The following is a 22,373-nucleotide window of genomic DNA, read 5'->3' on the forward strand; positions in this document are numbered from 1 at the left end:
CAGCTCCACCACTGCTGTTTCAGCCTTGGGTAAGTCACTTGACTTCTCTGTGCCTCGATTTCCTCATCTGTAAAATGGGTCGCTATATCTGCTATGTCTTGGAGAAGCAGCGTGGCCTAGTGGAAAGAGCATGGGCTTGGAAATCAGAGGTCATGGGCTCTAATCCCGGCTCCGCCACTTGTCTGCTGTTTGACCTTGGGCAAGTCACTTCACTTCTCTGTGCCTCAGTTACCGCATCTGCAAAGTGGGGATTAAGAATGTGAGCCCCACGTGGGACAGCCTGACAACCTTGCATTTACCCCAGTGCTTAGAACAGTGCTTAGCACATAATAAGCACTAAACAAATACCATCATTTTCTCCCCCCTTCTAAACTGTGAGCCCATTGTTGGGCAGGGATTGTCTCTATCTGTTGTCTAACTGTACTTTCCAAGCACCTAGTACAGTGCTCTGCACACGCTAAGCGCTCAGTAAATACGATTGAATGAATGAATGAATGAATCTGCTCTCCTTCCCTCTTTGACTGTGAGCCCTTTGTGGGACCAGGACTGTGTCTGATCTGATTATCTTGCATTTTAGCCCTGTTCTTAGCAGAGAGCAGTGCTCAATATATTATCATTATTATTGTTGTGATTACCCCCAAATCCACTTTTCTCCATTGTTGGGTCAGGAGTCTTCCTTTCTCTCTTCCAACTTCTCCAACTCAGTCTGGGGTTTGGACGATGATGTGGATGATGTGGGTGTTCGTGTGGAACACTTCCTCAGCTTTATTGCCAAGGTAAACCCTTGTTTCTGTGAACAAGATAAGCAGGTCTGACTTGAGGAGACATGGAGAAGGGATAGTAACTTAATTTCTCTGTATCTCAGTTACCTCATCTGTAAAATGGAGATTAAGACTGAGCCGCTTGTGGGGCAGAGCCTGGGGCCAACCTGATTGTCTTGTTATCTATCCCAGTGTTTAGTACAGCGTTTGGCTCATAGTAAGCATTTAATAAATACCATTAAAAAAGATAGGATGATCAAAGAGGAGCAGAATTTTTACACAACCAATTTTCTTATCCCAGCTGGTTAGGTCTTGGTGTTGCTGACTCTTGTGAAGGTTCAGGGTGGTGTTAATAATGAGCAATCAATTTGAGAACTTCATATTTCCCCAATTTTTCCCATCATTTATTTATGCTGCGCAACTGAAAACCTTTGGGAAAATTCAAAAGAATCAAACCCAGGCCCGATAGCTCAGAAGGGTAGTTTTTCATCAAATGGTTTGGTTTGCCTTAGTGAATAAAGACACCTCAGAGTGTTATCAGAGGGAAGGTCTGTCGGCTATAATTTTAGTTTCAGTCAAATAAGTCATAGGTTGAAATTTCTGATTAATTGGCTCTTCTTGGAAGGAACCCAAAATTCCGCTACGAATGAAATGCACAAATAACAGCAGAACATATATAACAGGGGAGGATATCAGGAAAAGGTTTTGAGACTTGTGCACCCCTAAAATCACGCTATTTGGCGGTTGTCATGGAGCACATCAGGGTCATAGAAGGTGGAAAAGGATCTTTGTTTTGTTGTTTTATGTTTTGTTTTTTTAATAGTGAGGAAAGAGCGAGTCAGCATTACAGCACCAAGGGTCATGTTTTGCACCAGGCACTGTACTAAACACTGGAGTAGATACGAGTTAATCAAGTTAATCCCAGTCCCGGTCCCACAGAGTCTGAGGGGAAGGGAAAACAGCTATTGAATCCCCATTTTACAGATGAGGAACCAAGAGCACAGACAGTTTAAGTGGCTGGCCCAAGGTCACACAGCAAGTGGTGGGCACTCTCAAATCGAGGCCTAATTTTTCAGAAAATTAGATCAGCGATGCAGTACACAGTTGTGTAGCAACTCTGAGGCGATCCTTTTGTTAAACCCGGACTCAGCTCCTGACTCATCTGTCCCCTGACACATGACCATCCAGGATTCAGGGAGAGCCCCGGAGTGAACCACAAAAACAAATAAAGGGTTAGGAAAATGCGATCAACAAGGAAAGGCTGAGGAATGGGGATTTTTATTCACCCTGGAGAGGGCTGAGGGCTGCGTTTACGGTGATCTTCAAGTACAAGAAGGGCTTTTACCCAGAAGAGGAAACCAACTGTCCTCTTCTTCAGCTGTGACAGAACGAGAGAGAACGTGTATACACTAAGCACTGGGGATTCCAATCTGGAAGAAAAGGAAGTTTAGATAAGGAGGAATTTGGTGACAGAGTTTCTATAAACATTACACAGGTCACCTACGGATGTTATGAGATCCCTTTTGGGAAGTGTTTTAAAATTTAGTATACAAAGATCTAAATTAAAGGTTAGGCAAGACAATCATTAGATACTTCATTAGACAAATTGATTTCTCCAGCCCTAAGGTTGAACATAAGTCATTGCCTGGTGGATACAGACCTGGGAGTCTGAAGGACCTGGCTCTGCCACTTGTCTGCTGTGTGACCTTGGGCAAGTCACTGAACTCTGTGCCTCAGTTACCTCATCTGTAAAATGGGTCTTTAGACTGTGAGCGCCTTGTGGGACAGGGACTGTGACCAACCTGTTTTACTTATATCTACTCCTAGCACAGAGTAAGCACTTAACAAGTACTATTATTATTATTATTATTATTATCGTTATTATTCTCCAACACTCTATTTCACAGACACTGTATCTGAGCTTGGTATTTTACTATCCAAACATTCAGTCTCTGAATGTCCTGTTCAGTTTCCCTGATTCCATTCTCATTCTACACTAGTACTAGGTTGGCCTCAATACTTCCCAAAATCACACTTGGCCAAAATTTCTTGGCAGAGGGTGGGGTGGAGATTTCTTTCTTCTTCCTGCAGAGTACTGAAAAATCTAATGAGTAGAGTCTTCAGAAGGAACTCTTCTGTGAAACCACAAGTTTTAGGGATTCCTAAATCATCATGGTAGGGGCACGAGGGGAACGTTCTTCATCTCTGTCTGCTGCTCAGTCCTCTCCTGAAGCCATAATTCTCAGTTTTTATCACCATCTTTGATTGAAATGGCAAAGGATGTGATGTTCCAAAGCAGAGCCTGAAGAATGAAGGGTAGAGATTATGAATACAGCTGGAATTGAGTGAACTAATTATAATAATAGTAATAAATACTAATTTTCGCATTCATAAAGTTTATGTTTTGCACCAGGCACTGTACTAAGCACTGGGTGTAGATAAGAGTTAATCAAGTTAGTCCCAGTCCCTGTCCCACAGAGTCGGAGGGGGTGGGAGAATAGCTATTGAATCCCCATTTTACAGATGAGGAACCCAGGGCACAGACAAGTGGTTGGCCCAAGGTCACACAGCAAGTGGTGGGCACTCTCAGTTCGAGGCCTAATTCTTCCAAAAAAAAGAACCTCATCCCAGAACATAAAGTGTTGGGAATGACAGGTTCAACAATATGGTTTGAAGAGTTGTATGTTTTCGTTATAAACGCCGTGGGTACTTTACACCCCCTCCAATATTTACTTCCCCCATTTAAGACCAGATTCTACAATTTTGTGGTAGTGTTGGCAAAAGCTCTCTTTATCGTTAGGCAGAATAGCTTTCTTTTGGTTCTCACCATCATATAAAACCCCGCAGCACATTCTGATGGGCATGTGTAGCACTCAAAACTACACCACTCTGCTTATTTCACCCCAGGATCTTGTGGCCGATAATATGCTCTGTGGCAATCAGGTTCTGAGGCTGTCACTTGTGCATTTGATTGTGTACCCCTTAAGCACTTGACTTTCAACCCACCCTCACGCCCGTAGCACTTATGTACCTATCCTTTTACACGACAATTTCCTCGGACCGTAACTTATTTCAGTGTACATAAATGTTGTGAGGGTGGCCGGAGGGCATCAAAATACCTAAGAGGTACAGACCCGAGCGCGTGGGTGACGCAGAAGGGAGGGAGATTGGGTGGGGAAATGAGAGGTTAGTCAGAGGAGGTTTTCTGGAGGAGATATCGTTTTTGCAGGGCTTTGAAGATGGGGCAAGTGGTGGCCTGTTGAATGCGATGCGGGAGGGAGTTCCAGTTGGGAGAGAGGGTCTTACCAAACTCGATGATGAGAGAGATGAGATCAAGCCACGGTTTTTGGTGTTTGAGGAAGGATGTTTGTGGATTGGGCTGCGGTGGGAGAGGAGTTAGGATCGATAGGAAGGACAGATCTTATGGAGCGCCTTAAAGCCGATGTTGAGGAGTTTCTGGTTGCTGCATAGATGGATGGTTAACTGCTGGAGGTTTTTGCCATGGGGGAAAATGTGCACACAGTGATTTATTTTAAAGAATCATAAAGGTCAGCAGTGTGGTCTTCAACTAGAGAGGACAACTATACATACTTTGGGGGAAGGCCTGCTGGAAGAGAGTTTTCAATGCAAATACCTACACTGTTCTGAACATTCAAACTTCTAGCTGAGTAACTTGGCTGCTACCTTCTTTCGACTTTTTGTATTTTGTAATCAGAAGTGTTGTGTTGTAATTTTGCTTTCTTCCATTACAAAAGCAGGGAATCTTCATTAGTAAATGTGTGAGTGAGGCGTTTATTTTATTCCTATGAAGATGAAGTCCTTCAGTTGCTGCTCTTGCGTGTTTTGTACTGCTGTTTGATTACTACTAACCTTGGTTGTTTCCCAAATACTGATGCAGAGTATTTTCTCGAGCCAGGAAATATTCTATGTGGCTCTTCCTGTGACACCTCGTTAATGAGAAAACGGAGACATCTTTGTAGTACCCAGTCATGGGATTATCTACAGATTTTAAAAAAGCAGATTTTAGCTTAGAAATTTGTTGTATCGGCTACACCTGTATTTTCACTGGGGAAAAAATGGATTTAACCACTGTCTGATAAAGAATAAATAAATCCGGAACACTTTAGCTCTCAATAAAACTAGACTCTTCCGTGGGAGGAGATGTTTATCATCTGTCATTTAGTTAATAAATCACCTGCAGAGACACCAATTTCAATCAAACATGAAAGACTAGCCAGAAATATTCTCCTTTCAATCAATCAGGGGTATTTATTGAGCACTTACTGTGTGCAGAGCACTGTATGGAGCTCTTGGGAGACTATAATAGAATTTGTAGACATGATCCCTGCCCTTCGATCAGTACCTACCTACTCTCAGATTGGAAGTACACTCAGTGTATTAAATCTCAATTTTCCTTTCTGTTCTTTTTTTATTTTCACTTAAAGAAAAAAAAAAGGAAGAGAATTCATTTTTCCACGTCTGTCGTGCATTCTTTGTTTTCTTTTTATTTTAAAAGAGCATGGAAGTGTATTTTTGCTTACCCCTCAGGAATGAGCTCATCATCAACATGGCTTTCTTCGCATTCCAAATCATTTTCTTTCTTTTGCTGTGACTTGGGTCTGTGCCTGTTTGGAAATGTCTGTGCTGCAGTGGCATAAAGTTTCAGGTCTAATAAGCTGGCTGCTTGTAATCAGGATTATTTCAACTGTTGGCAGTTTGAATGTTTCTTTTCGTTTTACATTTGCCTGATTGACCTTTTTTTTTTCCTGTCTTTCTATGGGGCTGCTCTAGGAGCCACGGCTAACCATCTTATAACCAATGCTCTGCTTCGTCCTCATGGCACTAACAACCCTTATAATACATTGCTTGGGGAGTCGGCCGTCTGTAACAACCCTTCTGTCAGCATGTACAACACACCAGGTGTGCTGGAGTTTATCTTCCTGTTTCCAGTCAGGGTCTCATTTTATGTGGCTTTTATGGGCACGTGCTTTTTTTTTTCCTTCTTTCTTTCTTCCCCCCTCCTCCCCCCACCCCACTCTTTCTTTATTTTTGGAAGCAGGTACAAAGACTACTTGCCCCACTCAACTCATCTTGATACATTCTTCCGTTTTCCGTAGGATTTTCTCACTAGTGGATTCCTTGTTGATAAATGATCCTCTGCTTCATCAAGATATCTGTTTGCCTTTGTAGTTTTTTTTAAATGTCAGTGTAATTTCCCCGTTATTTCATCGATCTTCTCATTGTTGGCACTTTTCTTGATTGTAAAATAACCGTCTTGCAATGCAGGAGTATTTGGTCAAGGTAAGTGAGGTAAGAAAACATTTTGCACCCACCGTGCTGGTTTTGCTAAACGAGGAGAACTACTTAATAGTCTATGTGGTATTTATAATGGTAGTAGCAATGATATTTGGTAATGATATCAAATCTAGCAAATGGGAAAAGATATAATACTCAGACTCGCTCTATGGGTTTCAAAAAACTGCTTTTAGAAAATGTGTAGGTATACGAGTATTTACAGTATATGCCGTAGCTCAGTGTATGACTTTCAGGTGTTTTGATGTTTCATCTACCTACTTGCTCGGTTTCACCTGACTGATTTCACGTAACGGAACTTCACACTGAAAATATCAGATTTTGAAAGAGGACCATTCTGGCAAAGAGACTCCGAATCCTACATCTACGCCAAAAATGTTAAATATACATTCAGATGTATAAAAGTGTTTTGTATGTGGTAGAAATTTAAGCTGAATGTATCCTTTAGGTTTGACTTAAAAGCAACCAACAAATATATGGAAGTTAGGGTACTCAGTATTTTTTTTTTATTCCTACCAATTCAGTAAATCTCGCTGTTGGGCCTTGGAAGTTGATGTGGGAGACTTTTAATGGTTCTCCTATGAAGGAGGAGTGTTCATTTTAAAGAGCTGTGTGTTTTACCATTAAAGTATTCAAATATTTAAATTAATCACTAGATTAGCATTACCTGGCTGAGTGACTTTCAGCCAGATTGCTACTTTTGGAATTTTAAAATCAATGCACTAACTCACCTAGATTTCATGGACTATTTCAATTTTGCCAATTTGGACAGAATACAAGGGCTTCGGTGAAGAACACGCCATCGGTAGCTAGTTTAAGTAATGCCACAGTTGAAAACACAAAACTGTGGTTTATTTCTCTTTTCGAAAGTTTGGTATTTTGAAAGAAATTAAAGAATGACTTCACAATAAAATGTATTCATTCAATAGTATTTATTGAGCGCTTACTATGTGCAAAGCACTGTACTAAGTGCTTGGAATGTACAGTTCGGCAACAGAGACGATCCCTGCCCACTGACGGGCTCACAGTCTAATTGACGGGTTTACAGTCTATGTTGTCTTATTACAAAGTAGATATGGATGAGAAATCTGGGGGAAAAAAAAAACTAACTCAAGACCAGTGTAAGAATTGTTATTTTACTATCAATTCCATATATTTTTCATTTTTCCAGGGTAGCATACATCAGCTTGAAATTTAGGAAAAACACGAAGATCAATACTCCTTTGCCAGCTGTGGTTTTTAGCCAGGCTTTTACAACGATTAACATTAACCCCGTGTCTTTAAATACCGTCATACACCTGTAGTTCTTGCCAGATCAAAGAATCCGTTTTGATCTCTTGAGTGACGACATGGATAAATATGCAAATTCCAGCTCTAACATGATTTGCAAAGCCCTATGGGACGTGCCTTGGGGCATTTTTTTTTTTTTTTTGGCTGCCTTCCGTAGCATAGTTGGACTTGGATCCTATGTCTCCAGGCATTCCTTTCCCACATACCAGACAACCACACTGGTGACTCAGTATTCCAGACTGATTCCCCAGTTTCCACACGCATTTAGAGTTCCACCAGTTTCCAAAATGGTAGTGTTGGATTTATGAGATAGATCATACCTATGACCCATGAAGCCTGGTAAAGCGTGAGATGACAAAAAAGGGCAAATAAAATATAAAAATCTGTGTTCTCATGAGGAAAGAGCTATCACCCAATAGGAGATTGGAAGTTCGACACGAACACCTCATTGCTGTGTGCGTTTTCCCGTCTTCAACGCCATGAAAATAGCAGGTGGATATAAGTGTTATCTTTCTTTATCTGCAATGTATGTGACAGTGCACAATTTTAATGGAGGCTGATATGTTACCCATGAGTTATTGGTATTTTTAAAAATGGTTAGTGATGAGAGACCACTGGATTAGCAACAAAGAAAAAATAAAGCTTTGGAGTGTCTAACAGGAAAATCATGAAAGAAATAGGATTCATTTAAGTTGCAACTTACCAGAGGTTCCATTGGGAAATTAGTGTTCTTGGAAAACTTTTCATGACGATACAAATGTTCCAAGTTAGACCAGAAGTGAACCTAGAAGCCACCTTCACTGTGTTTGACCTAAAAGTGCCGAGCATAAGGGTGTGACTTTATTTTGAGCATCTGCCTTTTATCGTTGGTTTGTGCAATAACTTTATAGTTTAAAAATGTGTGTTTTTTCCCTTTTGGAATTTACAACATTTGGAAAGCAGGGGTTAAGCAGCATTCAATGAGCAAGTCTTATTTTCTGATTAACATTTCAATATTTTTACTAAAGTGCTAATATATATGGGTGTGTGTATATATATATATATAAAATTATATCACGTGATTCATGTATTTGGGGCAGTGGAAATTATTTCCGTTGACTTTTCCTGCATATCATCAATTTGCTTTTTACTCATGTTTCTTCTACTGTCGCTGTATGCTTACTTGTTGTTTTTTCTTTCCTTTTCTTCATGCTGTCGTTTAGAGCCCTACAGAGAGACAAGTATGGGAGTAAAGCTAAACATTGCATATCAAATGTAATTTTTTTCAGTTCCCTTTTCTTGCATCACCTATAGATGATGTAGTTATTAAAAACAGTTCATCTCACAGTTACGAAACCCAACGAACGCATAAAAATATCCGAATATGTGTTAACGCAAATTAGACGCTTTTACTGTCTGATTCCTTTATTTGTGTCCCATAACCCACATAGTTTGTGAGTCTCATATGACTGTTTGTGTGAGTTAAATTGTTTTTAAATTTAGCATTTATTTTGGCAAACTAAGTCATGACTTTGATCATCCCGAAATGGCCCACCCCATCTCAGTTATATGATTTGAAATGCCAAACATCTCCTTGATTTTCCAGCCTGCAGTTCTCCATGCATTGAGAACAGATATAAAGAGCATCTCTTGATGCTCATCACCCACCCATGACCATCACATATACTGAAGCAATCTGCAACACCATCCGCCTTTCATGCACAGTTTTTCCAAATCCCTGCTTTCATTTTTTTTCTTTAGCATTGTGGATTGTCTAAAAGATACCTCCTAACATGAAAATAAATGGCTTCACTCTATGTCTGTGATGGCTACTCATTTTATAAACATTACATCCCGAGACCAAGTTTCCATTCCAAGATGGGATGATTCGTACACTCTCAATCTTCGTAAACGTAAGAATTGCATCACAGCTATAGAATGAATGCTATATTTTCTCACGGTAACAATATAGGCATTTTCGTAGGGTTTTCAGAGCAATCAGAAATTTTTGCCTGATAAGAAATATACTTTCTAATCCATGACAGTACTGTTGGTGATTTTTGAGTACCTGCTGGAATTCTCTTTAACCGAGTAATTTGTGTTGATTCTAGGGATAATGTGCATAAAGAAACACGTGGTCAAACTTAGCAAATGTTCAGCTGATATTTCAGTGTAGCCCTTCATTCCCCCAGACGCAATTCCCACTCCTCCCTCTCTCTAGCTGGAAGTTTAACATTCCCAGAGCTAGAATGGGGTCGCATACCAATGCTTTTGAAACACTGCCCTTCGATAATGATTCCCACACATATTTGACAGCTGATGAACTATTCCAAAAGATTCTTATGGCCCCAAAATGTTTGGAACCTATGCACTTGGTAATTAAGCAGAAAAGACACGTATACAAGTAGCCCTCCCTTACTGGGCATGGGTTCGTTATGCAAATGCCGTGTCAGAAAAAACATATTTTTGGCACTAAAACATAAACTCGCCAAAGGACTTCACTACAGAAAACGACTTGAATCCTTTCTCTGCCTCCGCATCTGACAGGATCATTTTAAGATCGAGGCAAAAATGAAAATGTAAGTTGAGGCACCGCTAAGTCAAAGAATAGGCACTGGTGGCACCTGTTTTGGGGGGTGGGGGGGAAGCAGGGTTGTACGATTTTTCACCTTACTCGTACCCGAGTGAAGAAGCATTACTGACGGCCACTTTGAACATTCTAGCTGGAGTTCTTGTGACCATTTAAAGGTGCGCTAGTTTAAAGGGCTCACTAGTTCGGTGATCAGTTATGCATCCACATCCACATTTTCACATATCTGACATATAAACACACACGCTTTGTATGGAAGGAGAGACAAGGCCGGAACTCGGGGTCCCGCACTGGCCTCGTCTCCAGACACGCTCTCACGGAAGAACTTCACCGTCAGCGGTGTCGTCTTCTGATACGAAAGACAAACGCCCCCCCGCCCCCAAACAGCGCCTACCTCCACGCCAGTCGGCCTCTGAGGTCTCTCTCCGTACACGTTAGCCCTTCCCGAACAGGCAGCCCATCACACCTCGAACAGTTTTTAGATCAGCGTGACGCTGTTGACGCCCACACGGGCGGGCGGCGGAGGAGAGGCAAGACCTTGACGTTCTCTTGCGTGCTGTTTTTCAGAGGGGCTCCTGAACAATGCCAGGGATACAAGTGTCATGGATACTCTACCACTGAATGGTAACCACGGCAACAGCTACAGCCTGGCGGGCGGCGAGTACCTGAGCAACTGTGTGCAAATCATCGACCGGGGCTACAACCACAACGAGACCGCCCTAGAGAAAAAGATCCTGAAGGAACTCACCTCCAACTATCTCCCTTCCTACCTGAGCAACCACGAGCGCTCCAACGAACAGAATAGGAACCTCATGAACAAACTGGTCAACAACCTGGGCAGCGAGGACGACGCCATCGTCCTCGACGACGCCACCTCCTTCAACCACGACGAGAGCCTGGGTCTCGAACTCATCCACGAGGAGTCGGACGCTCCCCTGCTGCCGCCGAGGGCTTACCCCGCCGAGAACCACCAGCTCCATCACTACGCCAGGAGGCGGATCCCTCAAGACAACGGCGAGAGCTTTTTCCCTCTGCTGACCAACGAGCACACAGAAGACCTCCAGTCCCCCAACAGGGATTCTCTCTATACCAGTATGCCCACGCTGGCTGCTCTGCCCGGCCCAGAGAGCGTCACCACCAGCACCCAGACCGACCCCCCGCCGGCCAGAGGCGGGGACGCCGACGACGTGTCCTACAAAACCATGCCAAATCTAGGCTCCAGAAACCATGTCCACCGACTGCACACCTACTACCAGCTCGGTCGAGGCAGTAGCGACGGGTTCATAGTCCCTCCAGACAAAGATGGCGCCTCCCCCGAGGGGGCCTCTAAAGGACCTGCACACTTGGTCACTAGTCTATAGAAGATGAAGCGGAAGCGGAAAGCGACCGAGAGCTCCCTAACACACGCTTTACTGTTCTGCGTTGATACGAGCGGTGGTGATTGTGTGTCTCCTTAAACCTTCATGCTGTTCTGAAGAGAAGAAGAGAGAAAAAGAAAGAAAAACAAACAGAAAAAAAGCAAAACTGTCAGACTTTTTTTTTTTTACTGGAATTTTTAGGCCAGCCTGGGGGAGAAAGATAACTGGTGAAATTCCCCTCTCACTCCTTCCCCTTCCTCTCCTTTCCCTCTCAGACAAAGACTTCATTATGTTAATGAATGGGATACGGTGAATGAAAATGGCACTCTACGTGGCCTTCTTGAATTAAGCTGTGTTTGTTTAAACATCCTCGATGCTCTGTTACTCAAATTACAAGGACCTGGTTTTAGAAAGGCCAAAACGTGCATTTGGAATTAGTAACAATGACGCATCTACATTGGAGTGCTGCACAAACTAACAAACAAACAGAAAAACAAAGCAAAACTGTTTATAATGAATCTGAATTCACATAATGATTTTTGGTCACTCACAACTTGATTTCACCCCAGCGGGATGGGCTGTGGGGGTAAAACAAAAGAAAACAAAATTCTCATGAAATGGAAGGGAATTCTAGAATTCTATGCTAAGTGCATATTTTATGTTTTGCTGTATTAACTGATGATAAAAACTAATGGCAGAAAAAAAATTGAACAATTTCTATGTAATGTACAGATACTAGCATTGCACATATAGTCTGCTTTCTGTTCCTCCAGAACTTGCGTCCCTGTTAATGTAGTGGAAAAAAAAAAAGAACTTTTTCTGTTGTGCTGGTCTTGCAAGTTTGTCTACCAGTAGGAGCAAGGTTTTCATGAGTTCTTTTTGGCCTTTTTTTCCTTGAAATGTCACTGGGCAAAAAAATTAAATAAAAACTATCACTTTATAAAGACCATTTTATAGTAATGCCAAACCATTTTTTTTTTTCAACTGGGTTTCATTATCCCCCCTTACTCCCGCCCGGCCCTACTAAGTGTATTCCGTCAGTTCTGTTTCAGACAGGATGTTTGCAAACTAGTGCAGGGTATAGCTGATAGACAGCAAAGCATTTTGGGATGACGCCGCCTCACTGGGTTGGTAGGTTATGGTTCTAGAAGCCAAGAGGCCCCCCCCTTTAGATGCCGGGAACTCCCCCCCCCCCCCAAGAAGCGTGGTGGAACACTGGGAGAAGAAAGGAAAAATGAAAACAATGCAGAGCAAGAATTTGCAACCCAATATTTTGAAGCGATTCAAATTTGATAAAAAAAAATCCTCTCCGTTTTCCTGATGGGAAAATGTATTTATTTGACAGGGTTTTAAAGAATGTAGGCTTTCAGGAGGTAAATTAGCAGCACAGATTATCATTTTTTTAATTTATGATCCATTTTGTATGGTCTCAAAGTTGAATGACCTCATTACTAATATTTGTTGTAAAAGTGAAACTTGTTTGCCAACCAATAAACAACTGATTAAGATTTAGAAGACCCTGAATGTATGTATGTACCAAATGATTAGCCGTTCTCCTTTTATGTTTTCGCCTATTTCTCCCACCAGTTTTCAGCACATAAAATTTGCCAATCCTCTAAGGCACAATTGAGCCAGGCAAAGTTAGGAAGCCCTAACTGAATGATCGAAACACGTAGCTTTACGGCTATGGCCGATGCCGAGATGGACTGGGCGTCAGCGTGCAGGCAGAGATGAAGTGGATAAATCCCTTTCTAGCCGGCTGATCTATCGCTAAGTTATGTGCCGATTTTATAAACCTGCTTCGTTTGGATCATTTAAAAATGATATTTTCTACGGTACATTATTTCTCCTTTTGTAATGTCCATTTTGCTGTTGGAGCCTTCAATTCATCTACTCGTCTGGGGCTGTCGGGATTTCAACAAGGTCTCCACAAGCTCTCCCGAGACCCAGGGTGTAGTTATGTTCCTGCAAAACTCTGGGTTAATGGGAAATAAGTTCAGATATGCTGTCCACCTCTCCATCCACGCCTTAATCTTCATCAGAGCTTAACGAGCAAGCATTACGCTCTTCTCCCTTGCTCCCCCACGAAAAGATTCTTTGGCATTCTCCAGTCTAATGCTCTCGGCATTATTAGTATATTTCATGTAGATAAACTAGAGGGATTTTTTTCTTCCGTTTAAATCCCAGCTACCTAGAAGCAAATTTTATAAGAGGGGTGATAGAGGGGTTAGCGTATTCCTCGTGAAATAGTCCACACTTCAAAAAAGTCAATGGGAAAGAGAGGTGGGGGCTAGGATGTGAAATGACACCGTCATCAGCTAGAAAATATTTTATACCTTCGTTGTCTTTTAGACCTCTGGATCAGGTCTAGCTTTACAACTTCACAATTTCTCACAGTTGGAGGAGAGCGTACAGAATCGTAGGGAGTGACTGAGTTCTCCCAGACTTCACTCTGGCAACATCAGCACGGAAGCGGCGTTTAGCCCGATGAAGGGTATGTAGAATGGACATCTGCTGGGAAACGATCCCCTTTCAGAAATCCCAGGTGGGGGATTTAGCCCTGTGCCCGATTCGTCAGCAAAAAAAAAGCCGCCAGCCAAAGCCCACGCTGGTTTCACAGGGGACTGGGAGAATTACCTCAACTCAGCCTGCTGATCCTGTTTTCCTCCAGGTGCCGTCTCCACTTTCACTGGTTGGGATTCCGTTGTCATTGTAATTTGAAGCAGGTCACCTGTTCCAGCTCCACACGGACAGATCGAGATGAAGAAAGATCATTTTAAATGCTCTACCGGTAGAAAACCTGGTGCACGAGATCGTCGGACAGAGCGGTTGTGACAAAACTCTTGTGCGAGGATCTAAAGGGCAAGATTTTTGAACTCCTATAAATCTCTTTTGGGTTGTGCTTGCAGAGACCATAGCAAGATCCCAAAGACACTGTCAGAAAGAAATTGTTCCACATATTTTATGTGATTATAATAAAATCAGTGATTGATAAAGGAGTTACGTATGCCTGCCATTGAACGGAAACCTGCTTCGAGTCTTGGAGAAAAAGCTTATTTTTCTTCCACTGTTGATGATACCATGGTTTGCATTTTTTAAAGAAATTTGTACATTTGATTTGCATTTTGATTTCTCAGTCACTTACCATTCAGATCTTTATCCATACACCTTCTTTAGAAGGTCCAGGACCAAACAGCTCATCCATTTTAACTTTTTTTTCCAGTGATTTTCAACTGAGAATCAAATTGACATCCAACCCAGATAAAGCTATGGTAGATACACGTTATTTGACAACCAAAATGTAGACATCTTGACAGTAGGGTTGAATGATTATGCTATAGCTTTAATCCTTAATAGAATGACCTTTTGCACTTTGAGTATTTTCCCCCTCATTTTAGGAATATCACATAACATATCTGACCGGGATCTTGACACACAAAAAAAAATTAGATTGGAGAAATTTTACAGAAAAGGCCATCATCCACTGTGACACCCCAGATCACAGCAATCAGTAATGTAAGTTCTTCAGGAAGTACTAAATGGTATTATCAAGTTGCTTGTGTCTAGAGCCCTGATGCGATGTGATGTGGGAAATTCCGAAAGTTCAGGGGAGCTCACATCTTTGAAGTAAATCCACAGAAAATGCAGTTCTGAATTGCAGTGATTTAAAATATATATATAAATATAAAGTACAGATTGAAACGATCTTACTTTACATGAAAAATCTTCTGGAAGTTTAAAAATCGCAACTAAAAACTGGCTTGCTAATGCAGTGCGACTAATTTATAAATATGCACCTACATATTTTCTTAAATGATTTAGAATGTTGGTTAAAGGGGTAACATAAAATTGATAGAAGTCCAACATCAGCTTTTGGAGTTTTAAAATTCCCAAAAGGCAACCATTCATATAAACCTTCTATAGTATTATCGATTACTTCCTACCTCCACATGACTCCACCCAAAACCTCATTTTGCTCTATATATTAACTGTTTTTAAAAAGCAAGAGTTGTGTAGAGAAGCAGCGTGGCTCAGTGGAAAGACCCCGGGCTTGGGAGTCAGAGGTCGTGGATTCGAATCCTGGCTCTGCCAATTGTCAATTGTATGACTGTGGGCAAGTCACTTCTCTCTGCCTCAGTTACCTCATCTGTCAAATGGGGATTAACTGTGACACGTGGGACAACCTGATGACCCTGTATCTACCCCAGTGCTTACAACAGTGGTCTGCACATAGTAAGCGCTTAACAAATACCAATGTTAGTATTATTATTATTAATTCAGTGGACAACATCCAGATCCTCTTCTTGTTCTACCCTCCTAATAATAATGTTGGTATTTGTTAAGCGCTTACTATGTGCAGAGCACTGTTCTAAGCGCTGGGGGAGACATGGGGGTATCAGGTTGTCCCACATGGGGCTCACAATCTTAATCCCCATTTTACAGATGAGGTAACTGAGGCCCAGAGAAGTTAAGTGACTTGCCCACAGTCACACAGCTGACAAGTGGCAGAGCTGGGATTCGAACTCATGACCTCTGACTCCAAAGACACCATAGTATTACGGTAATGATTATTATTAATAATCCTACTTATTGAGCGCTTACCGTATGCAAAGCACTGTACTAAGCACTGCGGGGGAGTACAATATAACATCAGACATATTTTCTGCCCACAATGAGTTCACAGTCTATGGGGGAGACATATATTAATATAAATAGATAACTAAATTAAGGACATATTTATATGTGCTGTGGCGAATGGAGGGAGGATGAATGGCGGTGTAAGTATGAGCGGCAAAGAAGGGAGTGGGAGAAGAGAGGAGGGCTCAGTCAGGGAAGGCTTCCTGGAGGAGATGTGCCCTCAATAAGGCCTTGAAGTGGGGAAGAGCGTTTATCTGTCCGATAGGAGGAGGGAGGGCATTCCAGGCTGTCAGCGGCGAGATAGACGAGATTGAGGTGCAGCGAGAAAGTAAGCATCGGGAGAATGAAGTGTGTGGACTGCATTGTGAGGTAGGATGAGGCAAGGTGGTTAAGTGCTTTAAAGCCAAAGGTGAGTTTTGCTTGATGTGGAGGTGGGTGGACAACCACTGCAGGTTTTGAGGAAAAAACCTTCGCATTGCTCCGTCCATCTTCTCTTTGAGATTGTGAGGTCCTTGGGGGCCGAGAGCCGACACACTCGGGAGGCCAATCAATACAGGTCACGGATCGATTGATTGGAAAGTGGAGGCAGAGCATCAGCAGCTTAGATTTCCCTACAGGATAATACATCCCTGGGCAGTTCAGTTAAGAGCTTTGTTTGTTATCTGGCAAACTCGGGAAATGAGAAATGCAATTATCTAAGAATCAGGCCTGTTCCTTGGATATTACATACTCTCCCAGCAGGCTTTAAGTAAAGTCTCTTGGAGGACTGGAGAAGGTCTGCCAAAGAGTGGAGAGCACCATGAACGCTGATGCTGTTTGCTGATCCGGTTAGGGGGTAACCTCCCAAACTAGAGAGGTCTGTTTGCTCCTCCTCTGAGCAGACGAGTTATTCCCAGGTTGGCTAATCCAATCGGCGGAGATTCGATGCCGAAGCCCCGAGGAAACCGCGTCTCTGCCGGGAAGGACACAAACCAGGTAAAGCTGCTGTTCTCTTGATGAAGATGGCCCTTGCTGAAGTGAAGTGTCTCCATGGCTACAATAGCCATCCCCTCGATCTCACACCAGTACCTCAAAACCCCAAGTCTGTCTCCCTCCTCCAGATACGCTGCTCTGCCCACTGCCACCTCAGGTGCCATTTTTAAAAAGCTTGCTCTGTCTTTCCCATCCGTGTTCGTGCCATCCAAGTCTCCAGGTGCTGCAGACTCCTACAGCAGATGCAGTGTTTGGGGGGTTCAAAAGCTTGGGCAGCCTCGGTGAGGATTTCAGGGACCCGAAAGGGGCAAGGGATATACAACAAGAGCGATGGGTAAACTCCCTGAGGCAAGAGATCACGACTATTTACAATTGGACTCCCCCAAGCTCTTAGAATGCTGCTCAGTAAATACCAGTTTGATTGAAAATGTATTTAAAGGAAAGTGGTGCGAGAGTGAGGACCAGAACAGGGTGTGGATGAGTGTATAAAGAGGGGGAAAAGAAGGAAAGTTGGCTTAAAGCGATGGCAGTCTCCATGTTGGGAAATTATGGCGTGTCAAGTCAACCAGAGTGCTAGCAGGAACATCCACCTCTTCTAAATGGCAGAGAAAAGTTGATGCCCTCATCGGCCTAATGAAATGCACACGATGCTTTGGTTTGGGAGAAAAAAAATGCTGTTGGTTTTGGGGTGTTTTTTTTATGGTACTTGTTAAGTTCTTACTATGTGGCAGGGACTGTACTTTGTGCTGGGGTAGATTCATGTGGTTTGCCCAAGGTCACACAACAAACAAGTGGCAGAGCAGGGATTAGAACCCAGGTCCTTTGGACTCCCAGGCCTGTGCTCTAACCATTAGGCCACACTGCTTCCCTGTCAGTTGCCTGCAGCTGCCGGAACCCAATCACGTTTAGTCATTTTAAAGAAAAACAGTGTTTCCCAAAATACTAGCACAAGCCCTCTTCAACTCTAGAAAGTTTTAACCATTAACTAGAGGGGACCTGAGAATGATCCAGTCTTATACTTCCTTCCCCCAGGTTCAATCTGAAGAGTCACATCTCTTTACAATATCGTGGTATTTTTTTAAGTGCTTACTATGATAATAATAATGTTGGTATTCGTTAAGCGCTTACTCTGTGCAGAGCACTGTTCTAAGCGCTGGGGGAGATACAGGGTAATCAGGTTGTCCCACGTGAGGCTCACAGTCTTCATCCCCATTTTACATGACCTCTGACCTCTGACTCCCAAGCCTGTGCTCTTTCCCCTGAGCCACACTGCTTCGTAGTCTTAAGTAGCATGGGGAAACCGGTATTTACCCCCATTTTACAGAAGAGGAAACTGAGGCCCAGAGAAGTTAAGTGCTTTGCTCAAGGTCACATAAGAGGCAAGTGGCAGGAGCTGGCAACCTCGGGCTCCCATGCCCGTGCTCTTTCTACTAGGCCACGCTGCTTCTCTTTTCGACTACACTAGCTTAATCTACTAGAATCTTTGAGAATCCTAGTTCTGGAACAGTAGATCAGTGGGGAAGCTAGAGATCGTTAGAATTTATTGGTGGTAATGGTACGTGGATGTGAAGCTCTGTAGTAAGTGAAGAGGAAAACTGCCTGGGTTAGAATTACACACAGTGCCTGGAACTCCAAGACCTCATTATTTCTAACCCTACATTGTGTTGTAGTGTGATCATTCCATTATAGGGAACACTGAAAAGGAACTTGGAAATGTAAGAATACTGGTACCACTGAAAACCATTTATTTCCATGTGGCTTTTTGCTAATGAATGCTGGGTTAATTTTCTCCCAGTGCCTCTTAGAAAAGATGACATTGCCTCCAAACTAGAATTTGGTTTGACAGTCAAAAAAAATAAAGAATCACCCAGGAAAATGTGCTGTTCATCCTTCATATTTTGATTTCTAAAGAGGTAGTAGCCTCAAAATAAAGCTTATGAATTTAAAAGGTTACTGTGCAGAATCCTAAACATAAGTCATTTTCCCTCTTCTTTTTTTTTTTTGCAAGAAGTGATACCCCACTGCTTTTATAATGAATCACATCTATTCTTTATTAATGATAATAATGACATTTTTAAGCATTTAGTCTGTGCTAAGCACCGGGGTAAATGCAGAAATACGCAGTCTTCATCCAACATCGTGTTTTCAATCGATTTTATCCCCATTTTATTGATGAGGAAAGTGAGGCTCAGAGACGCAGAGTGACTTGCCCAAGGTCACACAGCAGATCAGTCGCAGAGAAGGGATTAGACCCCTGGTTTCTGCCTCCATGCTCCAGAGGCGAGGCTATACTCCTTCCTTTAGTTTATTTCATAGTCCAAACATTGGGCAGCTTTTGGACTTAACTCGCAGAAGCTGAGCAGCAGCAGGGGGTTGATTCGTTTGGAGGTTCCTTATTCCCCCTCATCTAAATACTTTCAGAATTACCCTGACATGATAAATGAATTATGTAATAAATTTCGACAATCAGTGCGCCAAGAAATGTATATCTGGAGAGTTCTAATGGAAAAGAATGACATAGTATTTAAATCTGAGTTCCTGAGGCAGATATGTCTACATTGGACTTAATCAAATGATCCAGAGACTAGCAGTGCTATTGAGTATTACTTTTCTTTCATTTACTATATTTAATTGAAATCACCATGGTGAGAGACATGATTAACATTATCCAATGCACCAATTCTGAGCTCAAGGAACTTTTCGGTTTTCATATGGAGTCTTGTTACAAAGATATAGGCATATAGCAAATCAGCACAAGTTAAAGAGGTGAATTAATTCATTATCCTGTTTTGGTGGTGGTGGTGGTTTTTTGGCCGATTCAGTTTTTCGAGCCAACCACCCACTTCAGGAATTCTCCATTGCCGATCAAAATGGACCAAATAAACTTGACAGTTTACAGGTCCCTTCACTTTGTGTTGTAGAGTCAATCTATAAATGGTATTGATTGAGTGCTTACTGGGTTTAGAGTACTGTGCATTTGGGAGAATAAAGCAGGTGCAATCCCTGCCTTCGAGGAACTTCCAGCCTAGCAGAGGAGACAGATTAAAATGTTTTACAGGTAGGGAAAGTAAATGCTTAGAAAGATATGTCCATGAGTTAGTGCAGTGGGGTAGGTAGGGGAAAATAGGATGGAGAGAAGGCTTCCTGGTGGAGATGTAATTTTAATAGGACTTTGAAGAAGGGAAAAATAGTGGTCTCTCAGCTATGAAGGGAGAAGGAGTTCCAGGCAGGAGGAAGGACATGTGCAAGGGGTGGATGGCGAGAGAGACAAGTTCAAGACACAGTGAGAGGGCTGGAATTAGAATAAGAAAGCAAACAGGCTGGGTTGAAAAGGGAATGCAGTAAAGTTAGGTATAAGAGTGAAGGCTGATCGTCAATGCCAATGGTGAGAGGTCACGTGAGAGGAGTGGGCAGGCATGTACAAAGCCATCCTTTAGAAAAGTGATCTGGGCAGCAGAGTGATGAGTGGACTAGAAGGGGGAGAGGCACTAGCCTCCGATGTAGTGGTCGAGGCAAGACGATATAATGCTGAGACCAACATAGTGGTGGTCTGGACGGAAAGAACATGTTCTAGAGACGTTGTGAAGAGCGGATTTGGAAACTGAATACCTAGGTTGAAGGAGAGAAATGAATAAAGGATAATTCCAAGGTGGTGGACTTAGCAGACAGGGAGAAAGATGTTGTCGACAATGATTGGAAAGTAAAGGGAAAGAGAATTTGGGAGGGAAGATGAGTAGTTCATTCATTCATTCATTAGTATTTATTGAGTGCTTACTATGTGCAGAGCACTGTACTAAGCGCTTGGAAGGTACAATTTGGCAACAGATAGTTCCGTTTTAGACATGGTGAGTTGGCGGTGTACAGTGGGACATCCAAGTAGAGGTGTCCTGAAGGTGTCCTGAAGGAAGCGGATGCAAGATTGCAAAGAAGGTGAGTAGCCAGAGCTGCAAAGGTAGATTTGGAAGTTATCTATTCAGATAGCAGTTGAAGCCACGGGAGTGAATGAGTTCTCCAAGGCAGTGGGTGTAGACGGAGAAGAGAAGGAGACCTAGAACAGTACCTTGAAGCACCCCCACGAATAGAGGATGGGAGACAAGGAAGGAGTCAGAGAATGCAATTTAAAGAATCGGCCAGAAACGTCCAAGAATCCAAGGTCTGATACTGTTTCCAGGAGGAGGTGGACAACGGTGTCAAAGGTTGCCGAGAGGTCAAGGAGGACACAAACATCGATTACCATTTTTAACACCTGCACGAGCAAAGCTGCTACCGGATCAGATCGATGGCCCACGCTGAGCTCAGATTTTGTCTCAGAAAGAGACGAGGGCCTCCTGTCCTCCTTGGCATCCACTCTTCTACCCAGAGATGCACCATCTAAAGCATCTGTCATCACATCGGACATTCACGATGGTAACTGAAAGAAAGCTGCGACACCCTGACTCCTGGGAAGACGCCAAGCTTTGGGTGGTGGAATAGGGTCAGGCAGAGATTTGCTGTGAGATATTTTGAAGATGATAACACGTGGAGAAGAAATTAGAGTGAGAATAATGTGTTCGATTCAAGCTTCAAAAACTTGAGGTGCTCTTCCCAGACCCAAGTCAATGCACATCTTTCTTGCCTATGGAATCAACAGTGTTTTGCCACCTTCATGGGGGAATATATATTAACATTGTGAAGCCTACTCTTAAATTTAATTTACCTCTCTGGACAAAATGCAAGAGCCACAGGATTTTTTTAAAGCATTCACAGAGTTCCAAGGAGTCGGAGTTGGTTGAGAAGCAGCACTAACCTCTGCCAGAAGATCGCGTGTCCATTGTAATATGCAGTTTAAATGTTTTTCTTCGAGATGCCTAAAATGTTTTCAGTTATATTCATTTCTGAATGCCACCATCCTAGACTGTAACATTACCTTCAGAAATGTGTAATGTGTAGGGGAAAGCAATTATTTTCCTTTGCTCCATCCAGAAAACACAGATCTGTGTGCGACACGCGATTGTTTAAGAGTTGCCTAGAGTGTCAACTGCCTTTAACGATCAGGGTGAATTCTTGGGCACACACAGTGCAATAGGCCAAGGCAAAGATTTCAGTATTTGCAAACAATGAAATCTGCGAAGAGAATGAATCACCGATGAGGACTGGTTGGTTTCCTTTCCTAGGAAATAAAGTGGCCATTTGGAAAGACATGTTGATACTCATCTGCTGAACACTTGAAGGAGACTAAGGAGAAGCAGAACATGGCAATGAGTATGATCTATTTTATCACTTTACTTTGAAATAAGAAGATATCAGCTAACCAAAAGCCCCTGCCTCCATTGGAAATATTACTTTACCATCCGTGAATGGCTGTTACATAGTCCCGGTGTTTTCAGACATGTGCTTTTACAATATTCATCTGTCACGGCCCTTAACTAGTTCCATATATGTGGGATGGTTTGTAAATTAAAAGCTGTCAGTACATTTTTCTCCTTGTACATT

The 22,373-nt window shown here is 42.5% G+C and overlaps 1 protein-coding gene and 1 long non-coding RNA gene across 18 annotated transcripts in view; one reads left to right on the forward strand and one right to left on the reverse strand.

The window, feature by feature from the left end:
* ADGRL3 (adhesion G protein-coupled receptor L3) overlaps positions 1–14,290 on the forward strand; it is a 609,412-nt gene extending 595,122 nt beyond the window's left edge. For 7 of the 17 annotated variants that reach the window (XM_029072984.2, XM_029072988.2, XM_029072987.2 and 4 more), the window contains 2 exons: positions 8,567–8,584; positions 10,501–14,290. In XM_029072984.2, the coding sequence (XP_028928817.1) occupies positions 8,567–8,584; positions 10,501–11,294 (812 nt within the window). In that variant the 3' untranslated portion in view covers positions 11,295–14,290. Of the gene's footprint in view, positions 1–8,566; positions 8,619–10,500 lie in introns of all 17 variants that reach the window. The other 10 variants (XM_029072990.2, XM_029072993.2, XM_039913351.1 and 7 more) reach the window with 2 other exon arrangements.
* LOC103170112 lies at positions 8,338–10,505 on the reverse strand. The gene is made up of 2 exons (XR_485972.3): positions 10,328–10,505; positions 8,338–8,570 (listed from the first exon to the last, which is right to left on the reverse strand). It is a non-coding gene; the product is annotated as an uncharacterized LOC103170112 (long non-coding RNA).
* Positions 14,291–22,373: the final 8,083 nt, after the last annotated feature.

Source organism: Ornithorhynchus anatinus, chromosome 10 (assembly GCF_004115215.2).
Source record: "Ornithorhynchus anatinus isolate Pmale09 chromosome 10, mOrnAna1.pri.v4, whole genome shotgun sequence".
Taxonomy (NCBI): Eukaryota; Metazoa; Chordata; class Mammalia; order Monotremata; family Ornithorhynchidae; genus Ornithorhynchus; species Ornithorhynchus anatinus.